This window comes from Centropristis striata, chromosome 7 (assembly GCF_030273125.1).
Source record: "Centropristis striata isolate RG_2023a ecotype Rhode Island chromosome 7, C.striata_1.0, whole genome shotgun sequence".
In the NCBI taxonomy this organism is placed as follows: domain Eukaryota; kingdom Metazoa; phylum Chordata; class Actinopteri; order Perciformes; family Serranidae; genus Centropristis; species Centropristis striata.
Window position 1 is genome coordinate 34,392,425 of NC_081523.1, and position 22,213 is coordinate 34,414,637.

Here is a 22,213-nt window from a genome sequence, read left to right on the forward strand (position 1 = left end):
ACAACACAATTATTTAATCCGCCTTACAATATTAACACAAAAGTGACTGTTGATTGTGATATAACTTTTTTTTTTTTAAATGAAAATGCAAAAGGTGGCTGCCTGGAAGAAATAAAAACATTCATGATAAAGAAAAATGATTATATGTTTGGAAATAACGTAAACTGAAATAAAGTAAAGATCCAAATGAGAATGTGAAAATGCAAAATGAATGTGAACGCTGATCTGCAGGTACATCCTGATCTTTGCCCTGCTGCTTTTATGAATATGATCCATCCAAACTTGGCAGGGATTTGTCACACTGCAATAAATCTGACCATTGATAAGCAGTTTGAATTTACAAGACACCTAAAAAACCTTTAAAAATACCTTTTTGATAAATTTGTTAAGTAATCTTACATACACTAAATTCAAGCAACCTGAAATTCCTTCTATTCATGGTTTCAATGGCAGTAATGTCCAAATTGTTCTAGCAGCCCAGAAAACCCTGCTGCTTAGTTACTTTAGTTTGATTTCTGGAACATGACAAGATCTTAACCAACAGCCAGATTATAAGGAATATTATTTACTTAGTTGAGCAGGTTTCCTGTGTGGAGTACTTTATGCACTTTTTTCTTTGACGAAGTATCTAGTAAAAATCTGCACAGTTAAGTTTGTGTCAGAGACTTTATCTTCAGTTTATCTTTAATCAAACTGCAGGTCAAAGTCCTGCTTTAGACTGTGAATGTGTGTTATTATTTCATTACGTTTCACTGGATCCTGTCCAGAGTCAACAGAACTTTAGCCGTGAAGAGTTAATGATAATGTTACCATGTTTTATTTTTTCTGTTCATGAATTTACACTATGCTTAGATCTGATAGATGGATGGACACAGACAGATAGATAGACAGCATTGATTCTGTGGAGTTGACAGAAGGATTTTAATTGCATTTTTGTCATGAAAACTGAAAGGTATATCTTGAATGTTCCTCAGCTGCTTTTATCCTCCCAAACTTGGCAGTCACTTGTGACACTCCTTGAAACCTGAACTTTAACAGCAGTTTGACATTCAGGAAAGGAGTTTAAATTAATAGAAATTGTAGTTGAAGTAGTTGTTGTTGTTTTCTAAATACAAAAACAGCAGCTTCAGGTCTTTTTGTTTTCCTAACCTATTTTGATTTTAAGTGATGGAATTTAATACTGATGCCACTTTATTCATCAGCATTGTTTTTCATCAAATATATATATATATTTAAATGTATCTGAAAGCTGTGTGTTTGGTTCTGCCAGCACTAACTAAGAGATCTTCTTTATTACAAACACAAAGAACAAAGAAAACCACTACCTTCAACCACAAGCAAATATTTATAGGGAACTTTTAATCGCACATCAAAGTACTTCCTTATTTATGCACATCTGTTAGTAGAAAAAGAAGATTAAAAAGACATACCAAAGTCTTCTACAACAATAATATTTTTTACATAATAAAATTACAACAAGATACGTTGAATCACAGTAGAGTTCTACATTCTAAAAATATCAAATCAAAGAGGACTAACAACAAACAAACACAAATGTCACACACAAAATAAAGACTTTTGTATCCAATCGGCACTTCCACTCCGTCATCATTTGGTTGTTTATATTCTGATGAACATCCTGATGCAGTAAATGTGTTCTTGCTGTGTGAAATCAGGTTTGAAATAGATTTTTATTAACATTTACAGTTTTGTTGCAGCAGCATTTTGAGTCATTGAAATTGTGTAATCATGATTTATTGATAAACCAAAAGAGAACTACTGACATTTTAAACGAGGTAGTAACAAGATTTCATCCAAAAGCACCATTGACACATGTCCTCATTCTGCCCCCTTTATTAAAATTACATATTTTGTTTGTCTTTGGAAGTTGATTCCTAATTATTTTCATGGCATTTCTGTTTGCATAGTGCCCCTATCAGGTCAAAACTTATGAGAGACAAAAAACAGGCTGTCCTTATCAAAAGCACAGATTACGAAAACTGGAGGCTCTGTCACCAGCTCATGGGTAGACTATCAGTTGTTCTTGTTGTGTGCTGATGGCATTCAATTATAAATTTGATACTTTCATTTAATTTATGGAAAATAAAAGTTAATTTCCTTAAGAACTACACTTCAGTACAATTTGAGGTACTTTGTCTGACTATTTACTCCACTACATTTGAAAGCTTTGGCTACTTTGCAGATTCAGATTAATACAAAAATAATTAATACATTAATTACGATGTGTCTTTATAGAATTAACTACCCAGCAAAATTAAAGTTATCAACACATTAATGCATAAATATTATTATTATTATTATTATTATTATTATTATTATTATTACTAATAATAATAATAATAACATGTATTTTTATTCTGAAATTGGCCATTCTGCAAAATGAGTACCTTTGCTCTTGGTACTTTAAATATATTTTGACAGGAATACTGCGAATGAGTAATTGTGGCCACCTGTCAGGAAGTAAGCCTAGTCTTAATTTTACCTGTAACAAAGCAGCAGCTCTCAAGTGCCTTCTAGTGGCAGGAGACTCTTATGACATAGTAAATAGACTGTCAATATGTATCAGTAATTGTGGGTATGCATTATGCATTTTTTGTTTTGGAAGTTTCTCGCAAGTAATTTGTAGAACTCAGCCGCCCGACTCCTCACCTGCACTAAAAAGCTCAATCACATCACCCGGTCCTCGCATTGCTCCACTGGCTCCCCGTCCATCAGCGCATCAACTACAAACTTCTGCTGACTGTTTGTAATCCCTCCACGGTCTGGCCCCTACATACCTGTCTGATCTGCTGCACCACCACACCCCCTCCAGAGCTCTACAGTCAGCTGACCAACTGCTGTTGGAGGAGCCCAGGTCCAGGTTAAAAACAAGCCGCCCCCAGACTCTGGACCTGCCTGCCCTCCATATCCGTGCAGTGCAGTCCGTGAATGCTTTTAAGTCAAATTTGAAGACCCACCTCTTTTCTTTTTGCCTTCCATTAATGTCTTCTTCTTGCAAGTGCTAGGGAATAGTGTTTCCCTGTAATCCCCCAGTTTCCTTTAAATTATCCCATCTTTTTTGCTTTATTTTAACTCTTGCAGGCAATGTCTTTTAACCCTTTTATTTCTTTTTTACCTTTGTCAATCTTGTATTTATTGCACTTTAATGTGAAGCACTTTGGTGCAGCTCAGCCATCTGTAAATGCGCTATAGAAATAAAATTTGTCTTGACTTGACCTAACCTGTTTTGTTATTTGAGACTGAAACCCTGTTGATATTTTTGGTAACTCCTAGAATGTATTAGTTAATGTTTGACCTACATGGGCTAAAAGTCTACAGCCATAGAAGCAGTTCTGTGAGGCTGTACACAGACACAGTGGTGCTTTGATTTTAATGCTGACATCAGTATGCTAACATGCTCACAATGGCAATGGTAATTTTCTGATATTAGTATAGCATTAACCATCTTAGTTAGCCAAAAGCTGTAACATATTTCACACACAATTTGCAGCTGTAATAAACCCAAGTTTATTTGTACTCCTCACAGTAACAAGACAAGTGAAAGTGTTTTACGTAAAACAGAAAGGCATTTGAGGGGGAAAAACATAAGAGAATATAAAAAGACACATTCAAGTAGGATTTAAGAGTAAAATAAGAAAACAGAATTAGGAGGAAGATCATTTGATTCAAAACTCCAGAACACACCATGGGACAAATCAATATATAATATGCAATAACATGTATCAAAAAATGTTATGCAAATCTTTAATTAACAATCAACAAAAACACCTCATAAAACTAAAAAGGAATTATATCAATGATGACAACAAGAGTAAGAATCAAACATATGATGGACATTTACACTGCATTTTCAAACATTATACATTTAAAATACAAAAAAGGATGACACATTAAATTTAGGTACCATTTCGTAGTGGCAGTAACTGGGTGAATACTGAAATTGAATAAACATGAACATGAAGCTCATTTACCTGTCAGATACATGGACATGCTTAGAGCAACAGAATCTGCCTTCTTTAGGCATGCCAGGTAAAACTAAAGGTACACCTATACCAGGGAACTGATCTGTACTCTAATACATTCATTTCACTTTAAACATCCATATATATATATATACAGTATAAATATATATTGTTGCAGCAGTAGCCTGCCTGCCTGGCTGTGCAGTGGGATTACAGGGAGAGCATGCACATCTGTGTTTGTTGACAGATGACTCTTAACATAAATAAAGACATTAACAACATAAATTGATCCAGAAGGTCCTTGTGAAAAAAGAAAAAAAAACCCAGAGGAATCACTTCAAGTTGGCTATATCAGCATCACTGTGTTGCTGCCAGCCAACACTCATTAAAAAAAAGGTCTAAATATTGCAGGAACTTAACTCCTATATCACAGAGAGAGGCCATTGTTTTGTGTTTGTTTATTTTGTCTTTCATGTCCTGGTCACACCTCCTCCATGTTGAGTAAAAGTGGTAAAAAAAAAAATATAAATAAAAAAAATCTTTTGGATGAATGTGTTTATACATGGCCTGATACTGAAAAAGCTAATTATTCCTACAATGTTTTGTTTCAATGCAGACAGTGCAGCGCAGACACTTCATGCTCCATGCTAACATTATATTGATCGATGGTCACTTCAGTGATCAGAGGATACTACATCTGCTTTTGTATTTCTTTTTTAGTTCTTTTATTTCTTCCTCATGCTTTTTCTTCAAGTCCTCTGCCTCTTTTAGCTGTTTTTCTTTGTCCATTGAGCGGTCTTCTCTCATTTGTTCTTTCAGTGCTTTTTCTTTGTGACTTGACAGGTCTTTTAACAGATTATACTCTTTGCCATGGCTCTCTTCTTTCTCCTGAATTTGTCTCACATGCTTTTGCTTCAATTCCTGGATTTCTTCCATGTGCTTGTCGACCAACGCTGAAAAGTCCTTGGTGTATTTCCTTCTGAACTCATTAAACTCTTCAGCTTGTTTTCTGGCCTCCTCTTCATATTTCTTCTTCATCTCCTCCAGTTTCTTCTTATAGCTTTCCTCCAGATCTTTTTTCTCCTTCTCCTCCTGTTCTCTTCTGATTCGATCTTCTTCTTTTCTTTTCTTTTCATTTTTGTCTTTTTCCTGCTCGTATTCTTCTTGTAGCTTTCTTATTCTTGTTTTCTCCTCCTGTCGTTTCTGATCATCTTCTTGATTCCGTTTGTCCCACCATTCTTTTTGTTTCTTTTCCCAGTCCTCTCGTTGCTTTCTAAGCTCTTCTTTGCTCTGCTCCAACTCTCTATCAATGGTTTCCTTCTCCTTTGATTCTGACTTTATTTTTTTCTCCAGAGCTGTAAGTTTTTTCTCCCAGTCTTGTTGTTGAAGTTCATCCTGTCTTTTCCTTTTATTGTCCTCCTCTTCTCTTTTTTCCTGTTCTTTTTTTCTCAGTTCACGATCATTTTCTATGTTTTGCTCCTTTTCTTTCAGTTGTTTTGCTCTCAGGATTCTCTCCTGTTCAATTTCTGCTGTTTGTTCTTCAATTCTTGTTTTCATTGCTTGTATCTCTTCCTCATGTTTCTTTTGAAGCTCCTCCTTCTGTGCCTTCATCTCTTCTTCCTTCCCCCTCAGGATCCTCTCCACTTCCTGTTTTATTGCTGCCTCAGCCTCTTGGAACATCTCATTGGTGTAGCAGCTGCCTGCATTTGTCCTCACCATCATCTCAACCTTTGTCAGCAGTTCGCTGACCTGAGCACGATTTGGATCTTTGTTATTGAAAACATGGTGTCTGTCTCCACAGTCATGTATCAGTTTTTGTAAAAAGTCAGCACAGTTTTCAATGTAACTCTCAAATGACTGATCCTCCAGTTCATCTCCTCTGGTGAATACAATGATGATGAAATCACCTGAACTCTTGCCAAAATATTTCTTGATCAGTTCCACAGAGTCTCTTTCCTCTTTTGTTAGGCGACCGATCTGCAGCACCAGTAAGATCACATGAGGTCCAGGAGACAACATGCTGATGCATTTCACCAGCTCCTGTTGAACGTCATCATTGGACAGAGTCGTGTCGAACAAGCCGGGAGTGTCGACCACAGCTACAGGCCGCCCATCAATCTCTCCTGTTGCTTTCTCACAAAACTTTGTCACAGACTTTGAGCTTGAAGTGGAAGTAAAATGCTTTTTGCCCAAAATGGTGTTTCCAGTTGCACTCTTTCCACTGCCGGTCTTTCCAATCAGCACCATCCTGAGACACTCTCCGCTCTGACTTTTATCGTCACCTCCCATCACAATCCTCTGTTTCACATCCTGGAGTTCGGCTCTAAGTCTTGTAACCTTCTCCACTTGAGCCTTGGTGAACATCTTCATTGTGAAGCATCTGGATCCTTCCACTCTCATCTTTTCTGCAGCATCCAACAGCTCTGGGATCTGCTGCTGGTTCCTGGTGTTGAGGACAAACTGTCTTCCTCCACAGCTCTGACGGAGCTCTTGGATGTCCTTGTTTTCCTTTACAAAGTTATCAACAGGTGAAGCTGTGGGATCTGACTCCACGATGAACAGAATCATGGTGAAGTCATTGACTCGAGAGCTGAAAGTGTTCTGGATGGTCTCCAACTCTCCCTTGTCTTCATCAGTGAGGGGACCCACAGGAAGGACCAGGATGAAGGCATGGACGCCCTCAGGATCACAGAGGGAGATACACCTGAATGATTCCTCCATCACTTCCTCCTGAGGTTTTCCATTCAATGCAGGCAGCTCCACCAGGGAAACCCAAAGTCCACACACCTCTCCCTGATGTTTAACACACTCTGAGCTGGAGACTGAAAAATGCTCTGTCTGACCTAAAATGGCCTTGGCTGCTGAGGTCTTCCCTGCTCCTCTCCTCCCACACAGAACCACGTTTAGAGCTGGTTTCATGTGTTCAGACTTTGGTATATTGGTTTCTTCGTTGAAGGTGAGGAAGGTTCCTCTGTTTTCATGTACAATGTTCTCAATCTTGTCCATTAATGACACATGGTTTTCTTTAACCATGCTGTAGCCTCTTCCTCCACACTTTCTAAGTAGATGTTGGACAGCGTAATTACTTTCACTCCCCTCATGTGTCAAGATGACCATGGAGTGTCTAAAAGCATCTTGACCAAACAAACTCAGGATGAAATTCAGTGTTTTTATGTTCTTTAGTAAATCACAAGGATTCACAAACAGCAGCAGAACATTTGGTCCAGGTGAACAAAGTCTCACACAGCTTCTCATCTCTTCTCTGAATGCTACCTCAGACAGACTGAACATGCTGGGAGTTTTCACTACCGTTAATGGTTTTCCTCTCCACTCTCCATGCATGGCCACACATTGCCTGGTTCTTTGGTTCTGAAAACTTTGGTCCCCAATGATGAAGTTACAAAGTTTTGTTTGTTTAGTTTTTCCCAGTAGTACAATCCTGAGTGCAGATGCTGTATATAACAAAGAGAAAAATCAAATCAAAATAAAATAGTATCAGGTCAATATTCGGAGGAAATCACTTCACTAACATGAGATTTCTTTAGTCATCATTAAATCTACTCGAAATTGCAATCTTATCTGTTCATGTATTTTATCTGGAAAGTTTCATTTTATAAAACATATAATGCTGGTGGTATGACAATGTATGGATGGAAATGTGTTTGTCAGTAATGGATATGCATTATGTTCAATATTAACAGTATTTTTGAAGAAAAGTCATCTTCACATTTCTCCTAAAATGTATTTAGCAAATAAAAAGTAACTAAATATGAATGTAATACAGATATATTAAGAAATTATTTAGGATTACATTGTGATTGTTTTTATTTTATTATATTACATTTCAGTGGTGTAGATGTTAATCCCTGCAAAGAGATGTCAAAAAAATCCATCTGCAAATGTGTTATTAGCCTTGTGATTAATTTACTTACCGTGAGTAACAGGGTTTTTCTTAGAGAGTGAGTGTTGGCGACTGATTTCTGTAACTCTACCCAGCCCTGGAAAAATATGTTAATTTTCATCTAAACATTCTCTAATAACATCATTAATGGGAATCTGTGTTTCTCTGTGTTTTGTGCGTTGATGATTACCTCGTGAAGTAGGTGTTGCATCCTCAAATATATCACAGCTCACATGTTCTCCATTGTTCTCCTGTACAGTTTGACCCAAGCATGTCAGCAGCTCTGAATGTCCAAGGTTCATCAGCTTCAGACATCTGTTTCCACATTTACTGATCATGTCATTTAATGGAGGCTGTTCAATGTATTCTTTCATTAAACCTAAACTCTCCTCTCTGGGTGATGCTATCAGAATCATTGAATGATCAAATGAATTATCACTGAAGAGTTTCAGGACTCTGCAGAGTCTCTGTTTGTGTCCCTTAGTGAAGTCTTCAGGCTGTAGAACCAGCAGGAACACATGAGGTCCAGAATCAGAGAGTCTCACACAGTTTTCTATATGTTCTGTCAGTTTGCCTTCAGAGATGTTGGGATGCAGCAGATCTGGAGTGTTGATGAGAACTATTTCTTTGTTCTTTAACTGTCCTCTGACTCTCACACAGTGGTCTGGTTCTTCCTCAGGGCTGAACACAGCCTTTTCCAGTATGAAGTTCCCCACTGAACTCCTCTCAGACCAGCTGTTCCCCAGCAGAACAGCTCTCAGCTCAGACACTAAAAAACAAAAAATGTCCACTTATTCCAGTTGCTGTTTAACTTTAACCCCTAACTAGGGGATTAGTAATTTACAGAGTGATGAAATCTTGCAATCTCAGATATAACGTTGGGTTACAAGGTAACCCTGGTTCTCTGAGTATAGAGAATATCTCTCCACTACACATAAAATATATGTTATGGGATTGCTGACATCCTGGCAGGTGACGTGAATCATCATTTAAGACAGACCGCGCCTATCGTAGCTCCCCCTGCGCCGTCTATAAATAGACCCAGCTGCGCAGGGTAACGTTGATTATTCTGATTTGAACTGGTCCAGAGCGTCCTCTATGTGGAGAGATATTCTCTATACTCAGAGAACCAGGGTTACCTTGTAACCCAACATTCTCTTTCTTATGAGAATATCTCTCCACTACATATAGAATATATGTTATGGGACTCTGTAAGACATACCGCGAGAGCACCAAGGAGACAGAGCAGACGCCGCTCCTATAGCAACTCCCTGTGGTATTTTCGAATGAGACGTCCCCACCACCAAGTGTACAAACAATAAGAGCGAAAGGTCTCTCGGCGGCTCCGCTGTCTCCCGGCTCGTAGCGAGATCACCGCCGTTACGGTAGTGGGGCTATTAGCTATTAGTCCCGCGACCGTAACGCCGGTGATCTCGCTACAAACCGGGGGACAGCGGAGCCCCCAGAGACCCGCAGCAGCTTGTTTATTGCCCATAAAATCAGTGGATGTGTGTGGCTGAATGACATGAGGGGGAATAAAGCGTGAAAATAAATAATCTTGCAGAAAGCGAGAACTGGAGAAGCAAAGCAGCAAGCAACACTCTCTCACAGACACACACACACAACAAACATCATTTTCTGTAGCTCTACTACGTCATCTGGTATAACTGATCTGATTGGCTAAGAGCTACCTACAGACGCTTTTGATAGACATTCTAAGCGCCCAATAAACGGCTCCGGAGGATTGTAAACCACACCTCCTCTACGGAGAAATGAACGGCTGGTTTCCAGACTAATCTCATTTGTGATTAGTCTGGTGTTAGCCAGGCTAATAGAACCATGCATTCTTCCCAGCAACCGCACACCCACTTCTGAGCAAACAGTAACGGGAGCATGTGCAGTATCCCTGCCAGCCCTTGCCCCGACTGTTGCGGCCGCAAAACTACATCGCTTGGCAGGCTGCGGCCTTGTTTCAAACAACCTGCAACGTGCCTCTCTTTGCCTAGCCGTTATGCAGAAACAACTCATGCATTCAGCAGGATCTTCCCTTGCTGCCTGCACATGGTCCTCCCCCAAACAGTAAACACAAAAATCATGTGGGTCTTCTATAGGGATTTTCCTCCCACAGCCCTGGCACAGCGGGCCCTGCCGACTTGCCATAGCCATGACCTCACCGTCACGTGATCCGGAAGTGCCCACAGTGTTTTGATAGCAACAGCTAATTAATAGCCCGTTACTTTTCAACAACCCCGCCGGTCCCCGAATGAATGAATGGAGGGGAGAGACAGCAAACAGCAAGCTCGCGTTGCTCTCGTAGCTGTGTGTGTTTTGTTTTTTGTTTTTTTGTTCTTTGCTTAGTGTAACGTCAAAGCAGACCAGGGGGGAGGACGCTGGCTGTGCCCGTGACTCGTTGCTTCTCCGGACCAACTGTACCGCACGCGGTACCCTCTCCCGATGGAAAAAACTTTGACCGCACAAAGAGCAAGAAAGGAATTTTATGAGAGGACGCTGGCTGCACCCGCGACTGTGTCGCTTCTTCAGACCAGCTATACCGCACCCGGTACCCTCAGCTCACTTTCCCTTTTTAAAAGAAAAGAGAGAGAGCAAGACAGCGACTTTGCAATCCTGAGAGGAGCCCAACGTTAGACCAGCTCGTCACCCAAAGGTACTGGATCACACACAAAGTCACCCTTCAAACTCTCCTCCTTCTTCCTTTGTCTTTCTTTTTCTTTTCTCACGTCGTCTGATCTGCCGTAGTGGAAATCAGAGGATCAACGTTACCCTGCGCAGCTGGGTCTATTTATAGACGACGCAGGGGGAGCCACGATAGGCGTGGTGTGTCTTAAATGATGATTCCCGTCAGCTGCCAGGATGTCAGCAATCTCATAACATATATTCTATATGTAGTGGGGAGATATTCTCATAAGAAAGAGAACGAACAATAACAGGATAACACAGTTAGGTTTGACTTACTGGAAATTGGCCACTTTTTGCTGCTACGACGCTTCAGAGGATGCAGATCATCTTTGATTGGAAGGACAACATTTTTTTACTTCTTTACATATGTAATAGACCATTATGTAATAGACCTTCTCATGAACACTGTAATCATTTAAATGTTCGATACAATCTTATAAAACTTGAAAACACGGAATTTATTTTCATTGTTATGCAGATGACAGTCAAATCTATGTCCCCCTCAAAAAAGATGACTCGTACTGTATTGACCCACTCCTAAGGTGCCTACATGACATCAAAGCCTGGATGTCCTCAAACTTCCTGAGTTTCAATGAAAAAAAGACCGAAGTCATGGTCTTTGGTGGCTCTTCTGTAACCCCCCCCCGGTTAATCTGGGTTCTTTGGCACAATATCATAAGCCAATTGTGAGTAACCTGGGGGTTAAAGTGGACGCTGATCTTAAATTTGACAGCCAGATCAAAGCTGTGGTGAAGTCCAGTTTCTTCCAGCTACGGCAGCTGGCAAAAATAAAACCACTCCTGCAAGCACGGCACTTTGAGACAGTAATCCATGCCTTCGTGACCACTCGGCTGGATTACTGTAACGCACTTTATATGGGGGTTAGTGGGTCCTCCATTGCCCGCCTTCAACTGGTACAAAATGCTGCTGCATGTCTTTTAACTGGCACAAGAAAGTATGAGCACATTTCACCTGTTTGAGCTTCACTGCACTGGCTGCCCGTTCATTTTAGGATTCATTTTAAAATTATTTTATTTGCTTTTAAAGCTTTAAATGGTCTTGCTCCTCCTTACCTCTCTGAGCTGCTGCACCCCTACTCCCCTACCCGCTCTCAGGTCAGCTGACCAGCTTCTCCTGAGAGTGCCCAGAGCTAGGCTGAAGCTCAGAGGGGAACGAGCTTTTGCCATTGCAGCTCCAAAACTGTGGAATGAATTGCCGCTGCACATCAGACAGGCCTCCTCACTGTCTCATTTTAAATCTCTTCTTAAAACCCACCTCTTCTCGTTGGCTTTTAACACCACGTAGAGTGTTGATTTTATGTTGATTTTATGATTTTATGATTTTTTGTTTTTATTGTATTCATGCATATTTTATTTTGTGCGGGCAGTACATTTTACATTTTATTTTAATCCCATTTTTAATTTATTTTATCTAATTGCATCTTACTGATCTATTGTTTACTACATCTCTTTGTATTGTGTTATGTATTTATTGTTTGTGCAGCACTTTGGAAACCTTGTGTTTGCTAAAATTGTGCTATATAAATAAAGGGGATTGGATTGGATTGAACTTTGGACCAGATCTGAAATAGACACAGAAAACCTACCAGAACCCAACATAAACTAAAAAAGAGACCCAATCTTAAAGTAACGGAAAGTCAGATCAGGTCCAAATGGAACCGGGGATAATAGGATGCGGTGAACTTGACCCAAACAGAGAGACAACATTAACATTGGCAGCAGCTGGATGTACCAGCAATTTACAAGCAGCCACCACGGAACAAAGGAGTCCTGAATCCTCAGAATGCCCAAGGCCTCTAGTTATCCCAGAAGTTAAAACAGGTAATTTTATACAGCAAAGTCGAGTTTAAAAAAATGCTCTCACTACAATGAAGTGGTAATACATCACACTTTAATTTGGGCTCACTGAAGAGTCTCAGCTTTCCAGTCATACCAAAGTATGTTTAGGGACCCCAGTATGCAGAAATATTCACTTACATAGGTCAAAATAACATATTTTAATGCAGTAGAAAAATGGTGTGGTTTTTTTTTTTAGCCTTAAACTGCTTTTTTCTCAGGTTTAAGTGGGCTTATCTGTCGAGAGGAGACTTGTGGGTACCCATTGAACCCATTTTCATTCAGATATCTTCAGAACAGAGTGGTGATTTCAAAATGACCATGTCAGTTTTTCCCTTGCTAAAATATTGTAACTTGTTGTGCATATATAAATATAGTTACTTGTTGTACATATATATATATATATATATATATATATATATTATATTGTATTACAATACTAGGTATATAGTATACATATATATATATATATATATATATATATATATATATATACATAGTATACTATATACCTAGTATTGTAATACAATATAATATAATAAGACTATTGTATTGACTCACCAGATTTTTCAGCCATGCCCTCACTTTGCCAGAAACCCACAAGAGAGAAATTCAACTGGAGCTGCTGACTGTAAAAAATTAATTGCACAAGATGAAGCACATACTGTTCTACATGTCCTCCTTTACATTTACATAAAGCTTTATACATTCACTCATGGAGATGTGCGGGGCTAATACATTATTTCACTGCTGACAGCTGAGCCAGAGTAGAAAGGTTCAGTTCATGGTTCCTGTCCTGTTTTAGAGAGTTCTACCATTATTCTGATAAACTGTAAATTAACCTACCTGGAAAAGAAATGTTCTCTCTAGTAATTAACAATTATCTTTGACATCTCTCTCCTTTAAGAATGGACTCAACAAAAACATCTTGTCAAGAGACCCAAAACAGAAGAATCAAAATACATACGTGTTTACAGAGTTTAAAGGCTCTTGAGGTAAATTTGTGATTTTGGCTTTGAACTACAGAAATAACATTGACATAATTATGTTTGTCACAGTTCTTTGCACTATCTCTGTTTACATCTGACCACATAAATGACATATTATATATTATACTGTATTTTTATACTTTCCATCATATTAAATAACACACACATATATACACATTATATATTATATAATGTATGAATATGTCTTATTTTTATTCTTCTTCTGTGTTTTATATATATTTATAAACTCTCCTGTCTGTATCTTGAGCTGCTGTGACGACTAAATATCCCCACAGCGGGATAAATAAAGTCTGATCTGATCTATAATCCCACATCAGACACCATGTGACCATGTGTTTAAAATGCCTCTAGAATTATAACTTTTATGTAATACTGTATTAAACACACCAGCTCATTACAAATGCAGTGCTGTTATTTAAATTATAAGGAAAAGTATTCATGGTGGCAGCAGTCAGTCACTGGGAGAGAAAAGTTGAATGGCAGCTTTGAAGCAGCACAAACACCAAACTTGTGTTTCTGTCTGTACTGAACTCTGACACATTATACACACACACTCAGTAAAACAATTAAAGGGTATACCCAGAATATTGATGAATGTTTCAATTTAGAAATGTACTCTCAGGAATCTCAACATGATTCTGTTAAAGTGTGTGATAAAGATAATATATAATTAAAACCCCAGTTCAGCTGTGAGCTGCAGCCTGTGTTCTGTCTCTGAGCTGTTCAAGGTTCTCATATTTACTGTAGATTAAAATTATCAGAACACCAAATTGGGATGAGAGGTTAAGCATAAAGAATGAGTTAGATTTGGTGCTCATAGATCAGGTTTGAGGATGACATGTTTTTATAATAATATTTATGATATGTGAACAGAGAGAGGAGACAGAAAAAGTCTGACCTGGTTCTGCGCTCCTCATGACGTCACTCTGCTGGAAACATCAGATAATAATAATCTGAAAGTTGAAACTGTTGCCTGAAGAACATGAAAGTAAAATGTAATTATTTTCACCTTCACAACCAACTTTAAATAAACTGACATCTGATTACAGCTGACAACATTGTAGAGACCGGTGTGTAGAATTTCCATATAATTCATGTTCTTACTTTTTAATGCATTTTATAATTAGGCTTAATACCTTCTCGTGCTGTTATGCTGTATTGTTTCTGAGAATAATTAGCTGAATATAATCTAGTATTTCAGAGCTGCTGGCCGACATTATACTCTCTCTTCTCTGGAGGTAAACTCAGAATAATTTACATCTGATGATTATCGTTATGTAACTCTCGCTCCTCGTTTTTCCAGTTTAACCAGTAGAGTCTAACATGGTGACATTCAGTTTGATATAAAATAAATAGAAACGTAACCTTCTATCACTTTCTGATATATTTCTCTAATGTAACTCTTAAAAAAGTGACTTCGGGATAAAAAATGAAAGGAAAAGCTATTTTTTGAGTATTGTTTATTAACGTGCATTTAGGTCTACTTGAAGTCATAGATCTGAAGCTGACAGTTAAAATGTTTCTTTCTGAATAAAGAAAGCTTAGGCTAACTATCTTTAGCTGCACAGCGTCTTCTTCAACATTTACCTTGAAATATAATAAACTAAACGTCAAACTCAAGTATCAGTATGAAACTCTTCTTCCTCGTGTTTCAGTTGGGTGTGTACATGGAGACTCAAAAAAATCTTCACATCGTTAGTCGGAGTTACCTAAAGACGCAGCTTTATTTCAGATAATTAAAATGATTCTGATCCATTTAAAAGCATCTGTTTTGTTGCGTATTTTTGCCGCATGTTTCCGCCCCAAACACCTAAACTAACCTGCGCGTTTACCTGAAATCACTTACTTTGCTGGCAGTGTGTCAGAGTGAGCTTTAGTATTTATGTCAGTCAGTTTCATGTGTGAGAGAACAGAATCAACAGCTTTTAAATGAATGTGTTAAAATCTATAAATCTGACCGATTCATTACATTTTGAGCTGAAACTCACCTGATGCTCGTCGTTACGAATTCATGGTTCATAGAGAAAGTTCATCGTCTTTATTTCTGACCAGACTTAAGTTACCGAACATCACAACAACGGTACTTCCTGTCGCTGAACGTGCAACTTTCAAAATAAGATATGATATTCCTTCATTAGTCCCTCTAACACAATTTCCGTTGTTACAGCAGCAAAAATAGAAAGAAGCATCACTAAAATAGCAAGAAATAGTAAACAGGCATTATCGACAAGAAGTATTAAGTATTAACAATTAAAGGAAAACAAATTTAAAAAAGCATTATACAGTACAGACAGACTCAATTAAAATTGCACCATCACACAGAGAAAAGTATTTATATTGCACAAAGAAATGATAACACACCTGACTGAAGTACTGGAGGTAGTTTGAGAACATATATTCAAGCTACAACAACACATCAACAAAAACTAGAACATTTCTTAAGAAATTTTGAGTGTGCTTGACTCTGGCCCGTGACTCTCTGCCATACATAATTGACACTGCCGAGCAGTTTACAGTATATTATCTCTACCGTTGCTGAGGTATGTGACAGCTCAAGCTTTCAATGTGTGTATGTTCATATGAGAGAACAAATAGGCTGTTAAAAATGTTGTTGCATGTAGGTTTTTGAAACTTAAAAAAAATATATCCACCAGACCCCCATTGTTAACATATACAGATGGAGTGACATTGCAAGCTTTTGTTTTGAAACACCACCTTCAGCTTGAGATTCGAGGGTCCAGACCACTGGTCCAGACACTATGGCCCTCATTTATCAAACGAGCGTACGTCAGAAAGTGAGCGTAAAGTGGGCGTAAGATAATTTCTACGCAAGCCTCTGCATTTATCAATTTGAACGTGAGCGGAGGGTACCATCAGATCTCAATCTGCTCTCAGCTCGTGTACGCAAATTTGAGTCTGCGTGAAGTCCACACGTCTGAGTCTGAGAACTGATCTTAGACTAATGTATCGATGCCTGGAGCTGATAAAACTCTTTTGATTTTTCATGGTGACAAAGCAAAACATGTTTAGACTACATAATTTGTCATTAAAACATAATCCAAAAATAAATACACCCTGTGATCATGAAATTCTTTAAACAGAATACCAGCCGAGTCTATAAAATGTTGTTGTCTTCTGCTGTTTACTGTTGTTATTATTATTATTGTTACTCCGGACACCGGAGCGTCAGCGTCTCTTTTACCAGCGGTGCTGCCCGAATAGAAACATTTCCAATCAGCGCCGTCTCACGCTCCTCTCACTAGGACATCATTATTAGTAAATGTAAAGAGGTGAATAATATATCTCCATCATAATAATAGCAATATTCGGATATTATATAGATTATTAGGCTTTATATATCACAATGTATAAATGAATTACTCAAACCTCGGCGGGAGTTTAATAGTCCGCTACTCTGCTGACAGCACCACTGATTTCCTTCTTTTTCACTTTTTATGCTGCCAAACAAAACCAGTTTGTTGTGTTGCAGCTGTTGGACGTCAGCGTTTCACTTTCTGACTGAGAAATTCCTCTTCTTTTAGAATTAAAACTTACTTTCAAACATTGTTTACCTCCTTCAACCAAAATGCTGAAAACTTCTAAGGCCATGCTCCAAATGTAAAATATTCACAAAACTTGTTTGAGTTTATAACTATCAGTACTTTTATTTCATAAACCTCCGTCGCTGCGTATTTCTGTAATATGTCTATATTGCCCCTGTTGTCCTTTGTAACGGTGCACTTTGCTAATAAAGTTGACTTTAGCGGGTGAGAAAATCCTCTTTTTAGCCGTATTGCGTCCTTCCGTGTCGTAAACTCTGAAGACGAGTCTTCTGAATCGGGTATATATTAGGGCGTGGTATTTACATTACGCTTGTTTCGAGCCGCCACATTTATCAACAGCCGATCGTTCTTACGCTGTGATTGGCGAGATACGATCGTTTGATAAATCACACGTGGACCCTGTCGTAAGACGAAATATACACTCAGATCTGCGCTGGTTCCTACGCTCGCTTGATAAATGAGGGTCAATGTGTAGTTTGCTGTTCAGATGCTGCATGGAGAAGGCAAAAATTGCCGACATACAAAATGGATGAGAGTAGACAGTTACATGACATAGTTAAAACTATGTACTATGTTTATCTATGTTCCATTTTGAAATGTTTTCAAAATGTAAAAGAGGAGAAGGTCATGTAAGATAATAAAGCAGGTGTTGGTGTGTGTGTTTTACTGTCTGTCTGAAACTAGTGTAAAACTGGTCAGTTAGTCTGTAAAACCGGTCAGTTAGTTTGACACTTGTCAGTTAGTGTGTAAAACTGGTCAGTTAGTGTAAACTGACAGTTATCAGTTAGCGTGTGTGTCTGAACGTCTACATATGTGTTTTGTGAAAAAAAAATGAAGAAATTGTTTTTTTAGAGCAATCAGAAGAAACTGGTTCCTCTGCTTTCCTCCAGAAATGTTCCCTCCTTTTTACCATGGTGGTCTATGAGGCTGTGGGTGTGTGTTGGTGGATCATCTGTGCGTCCTACGCCCAGACTATAACTCTGACAGCTTTAACAGACCAATGTGAGGGAGAAAACACATTTTCCTACGTTTCTATGTATAAATTATTTCCGTAGAGTGGCATCTGCGGCCTTGGGCGCAATTTCCAAATTTATCTTTGTTTTTTTGCCAAATTATTTGAAAACCGTTTACTGAAACCCTTAGAAAAGTCATAGCACACTTGTCAAGGCCGAGCCGGCTGATTTGATACCTTTTTAGTGTATGTGCGACCAAAACTCTGGGAGAAACAGAAGAAGAATAAGCCCAGTGAATAACATATAGTATGGCTAAGCCACGCCCCCAAACGCTATGAGCCAATCACTAACCCAATACATTCGGACATTCTCTGCTTCCACGTCCATTGAAATGCATAGGAGTTTTCATTAGTTTTTCTATGTTTTTTTCTTGACATTTTAAGTTTAAAATGGTCAAACGGTGTGCATGGGGTACATGCAACTCCGACACTAGGTATCCTGAGAGGCTGGGCGACTGGGTGTATTTTCTACCCTTTCCCAAGCCACATCTCAACCGAGATTCCAACCAGCATATTTTAACAAGGAGAAAAAATGAATTAATGAAATTAACTTTACTGCCATTGAATCAAGAGTCATGATCTAAATATATGTATTTCAAATGTTTAAAACTTGAAGCGCTGTGTTCGTTTACATCAGGTTTTTTTATCCTGTCGAGCCCCTGCAAACCTGCCTGGTGGACCCCAACACTTCTGTCTGTGTTCCACGACAATAAACTATTAAAATACAACATTAACTTCATTTTTGTGAGTATAAAGGGTTTTAATGTGTTTTGTTATGTTCCCATTGCTGTTGTAACTGAGTCTGTGGACATTTTAGTTGTGTTTAGTTTGTTGTAGAGCGATTTATTGAGATTTATATCTAAATGTGACTTAATGTACTGTTAGCTTGATTTCTAACGTTTCTAATGTTCCTTCTTTTTAAATTTTCGCAGTATAACTTTAACTAGCTAAGCAGCCGTTAGCTAAGTTATTTAGTCATTTTTTGTATTTTATTCAACTACATTAATTAGTAAGTATGTAACGTTATTTATTTCACTTGTTCTCATGTAGTCCGTCTGTTGTTTTGATGTTACAACTGACTTTTCATTTGGATTTTTGTTTTCAAATTCAGATAGTTATAATAAGCTTTTAGAGTGAGCTTGCTAGCTTTTTTTTATTTTTTTAAATGCTTAGTTTTAGTTTAGTTTTTATGAGTTTCAGTGTGAGTTGTGCTCAGAGTTTACATTTGTCTTTTGACTCCTTCAGGACATAACAGTATGTTTATTAGTCTGAACATTTGACAGTGGGTTAACAGCCATAATTCACTCAAAGAATCATATTATTCATACATGGCATATGGTCACAAATGAACCAGTTTTACTACAAAAGACTCTAACCTGCATGTTATTGTTATATATAATTATTTAGAGCTATCCTAATTACAGCCAGCTGTACAGATAAACTTTACTCATTCTGTTTATCCTCACAGTCTGTCAAAACTCTTCAAGTTTTACAGTCAAGTTTCTCTCTGTGGTTCTGCAGATCCACCCATCTGTGGAGAGCTGCTGGATGCTTCTGTAGCTGGTCTTCTTTTAAACTGACTGATTAATACACAAGCCAAGAAAATTACACTGTGGCTTGTTTTATGTGAAGCTGTTGCAGGTTCCTGAGACATAGCCAGCTTCAGTTCAACAATTTTTGTCAGATAAACAAATATTTGTCCAATGTCTCTGCATCTTGACCAGAAACCATAAGGGTTCATAACGGAGGCTCTTTCAGTTATTTTCTGAATTTGTTTTCTCTAGTGTAACGTCCCCCGTCGTGGCTACATTTTCTCCTGAATTTACGTTTACATTTATCCATGTTTGCTCCAGATGCCCAGTCGTCTTGCTTCGTCCATTTTATCAAAGGTAGTTTTTGGAGGTGAGGTAAGTAATCGTCTTGTGTAATTAGATTTTTGTTGTTGTTACCAGATTTAGTTTTTAAGAATTTTGTTATAGAACTTAACTGTTTATATTTCAATGAGCCTTTTATATGTTGTCGATTTATCATAGGCATGCTGCCTTAGTTTAGTTTGTTTCCCTTGAGATATATAAATTCAGTAAGTCCAACAATCTTAATACACATTTTTGTCTAATCTTAGCCCGTTGTCGTATCTATCTGGGAACCATAATGCTGCTAAACTACAGACCTTTGACATGAGAGGCTACCAAAATCTAAGGCCTTTCTGAATTTGCGTTGTCATGGCTTTGGTACTGTGCAGAATTTCAGGTTTCATATTGCTTTGTCCATTTTACAGAGAATGCTTTTTGGATCCTTGCAACACCACAGTAGTCATGAAACCCAGCTTGCATTTTGTATGTCAGCCAGCAGCAGTGATGGAGGACACGACCCAAACTTAAACATGTAAGTTATCATTTTCTTCCTTCCACCAACATCAACAAATTTGGTTTGAAGGATTTTGTTTAAGGCAACAAATCTCCTATTCAAAATTCAAATTGGTTGACGATTTATCAAATCATCATAATGCCAACTTGAAAATCTCACTTCATGTTTCTGGAGATGTAAGAGCATGTTAGTGAAACGAGACAGATACCAGGCCAAATGAGCATCTGGTCAGTGTCCATGGTCCAGTTAAACACATTTACCTTTGGGAAACCCTCTGCTAATTAACCAGTGGTACTGATGTGTCCTTGCTGTTTTAAACATATGAAGTATTTTTTTTCTTGGAAGATAAAATGTAGTTGTAGAGTTAACTGTCGCTTTCATAGTACTACCTTTATGAATTTCACATGGAATGTGTCTTTATTGAAGATATTTGATTGCACAATATTTTAACAATTTTCACAGTGCAAATTCACTACTTAAAGGCATATAATGTTTTATCATCAAGTCAAGGGTCAAAGGAGGAAACACAGGCTCTGACAGATTGGAAAGCTGCAAATTAAAGACTCTTCACCGACCTTCACTCAGTACCGATCACTTTGCTTCAAATCATTCAGAAATGAAAATCAATATTATATTTGTGCACTCCGTGGTGTTACTTTGTGTCATAAGACCAGTGTGCTCTCCTTTCAATATACATATATTAAACTTTTATTTTGTTAAAGACTTTTTTGAGGAGTTTTTCCTTGTCCGCTGAGGGTCAAAGGACAGAGGGTGTTGTACCTGTGCAGTTTGTAAAGCAAAAAACATAGTGTCCTAAATGTAGTGTTTGATTTATCCATGTATGGTCCGAATGCCTGGGAATCTTCATTTGTCCATTTTTCCAGGGATGCTTTTTGGAGATGACCTCGTCAAATATCCAAGCAGGATTTTCTATCAACCAGCAGCAGAAGTGATGGAGGCTATGAGCCAAACGTGTAAGTTATGATTTTACTGTTATCACCATATTTAGTTTTGAGGATTTTCTTTTCATCAAGAAACGGTCCAACTATTACTGGTAAAATAATTTCTTGTTAGGTCTATGGAAATGAATTACCACCAAACTGATGTGAAAGAGTGTTTCTTTGAGGTGTCAGTCAGGACTCAGAGTCAGGTATTCCTCTCAATATGTTTATTTACGAAGGCTGTAGGTGGGACACATTTGCTGTAGCTTTGCAGTTCAGTAATATATATGCATTTTGTGTGTGTGTGTGTGTGTGTGTATGTGTGTGTGGATACAGATATAGATATAATATATATAAATGTGCATTCTACATTGCAAGTAAACAGTTTTGTTGAGAAAATGTGCTGTGTAATAACATGGTCGCTATAATTAACATTTTTATCTTGAATTCAGACCAATTTGATAAATAATGATACTAAAAGAATTATAAAAATGATGTAAGAGGAATATGAATGATAAGTTATGATCACAAACTGTAGTCAGGCTGTAGCTATTTGAACAGGAATCACAACACTTTAAGAACAAGCCTGATTGTAGGACACCCTCTTGTGGCTCAATAATAACATTATGAATGCACTCAGAATCTTTTAAGATTTCTATATAAAACACATAAAACAGGACAGGGTAGGTACTGTTAAAATGTAGGTACTGTTAACTAGTGGCAGTAACTGGCTGAATACTAACATTTTGACAGTATGTGGATTATTCAACAGCAGTGAACACAAAGCAAATGAACTTGTTGGAAACATAAGAACATTTACAGTAACTGGACTTAATGACTAAATGTATCTCCTGAAGTTACACTGAAAAATGTGTCTGCACCA

The 22,213-nt window shown here is 38.0% G+C and overlaps 1 protein-coding gene across 1 annotated transcript; it reads right to left on the bottom strand.

Moving 5' to 3' along the window:
• Positions 1 to 4,664: 4,664 nt before the first annotated feature.
• Positions 4,665 to 13,014, bottom strand: LOC131974930 (GTPase IMAP family member 8-like). The gene is made up of 3 exons (XM_059337438.1): positions 12,999 to 13,014; positions 8,096 to 8,653; positions 4,665 to 6,964 (listed from the first exon to the last, which is right to left on the bottom strand). Exons 1-3 carry the CDS (start codon positions 13,012 to 13,014, stop codon positions 4,665 to 4,667), a joined length of 2,874 nt encoding a protein of 957 aa, XP_059193421.1.
• Positions 13,015 to 22,213: the final 9,199 nt, after the last annotated feature.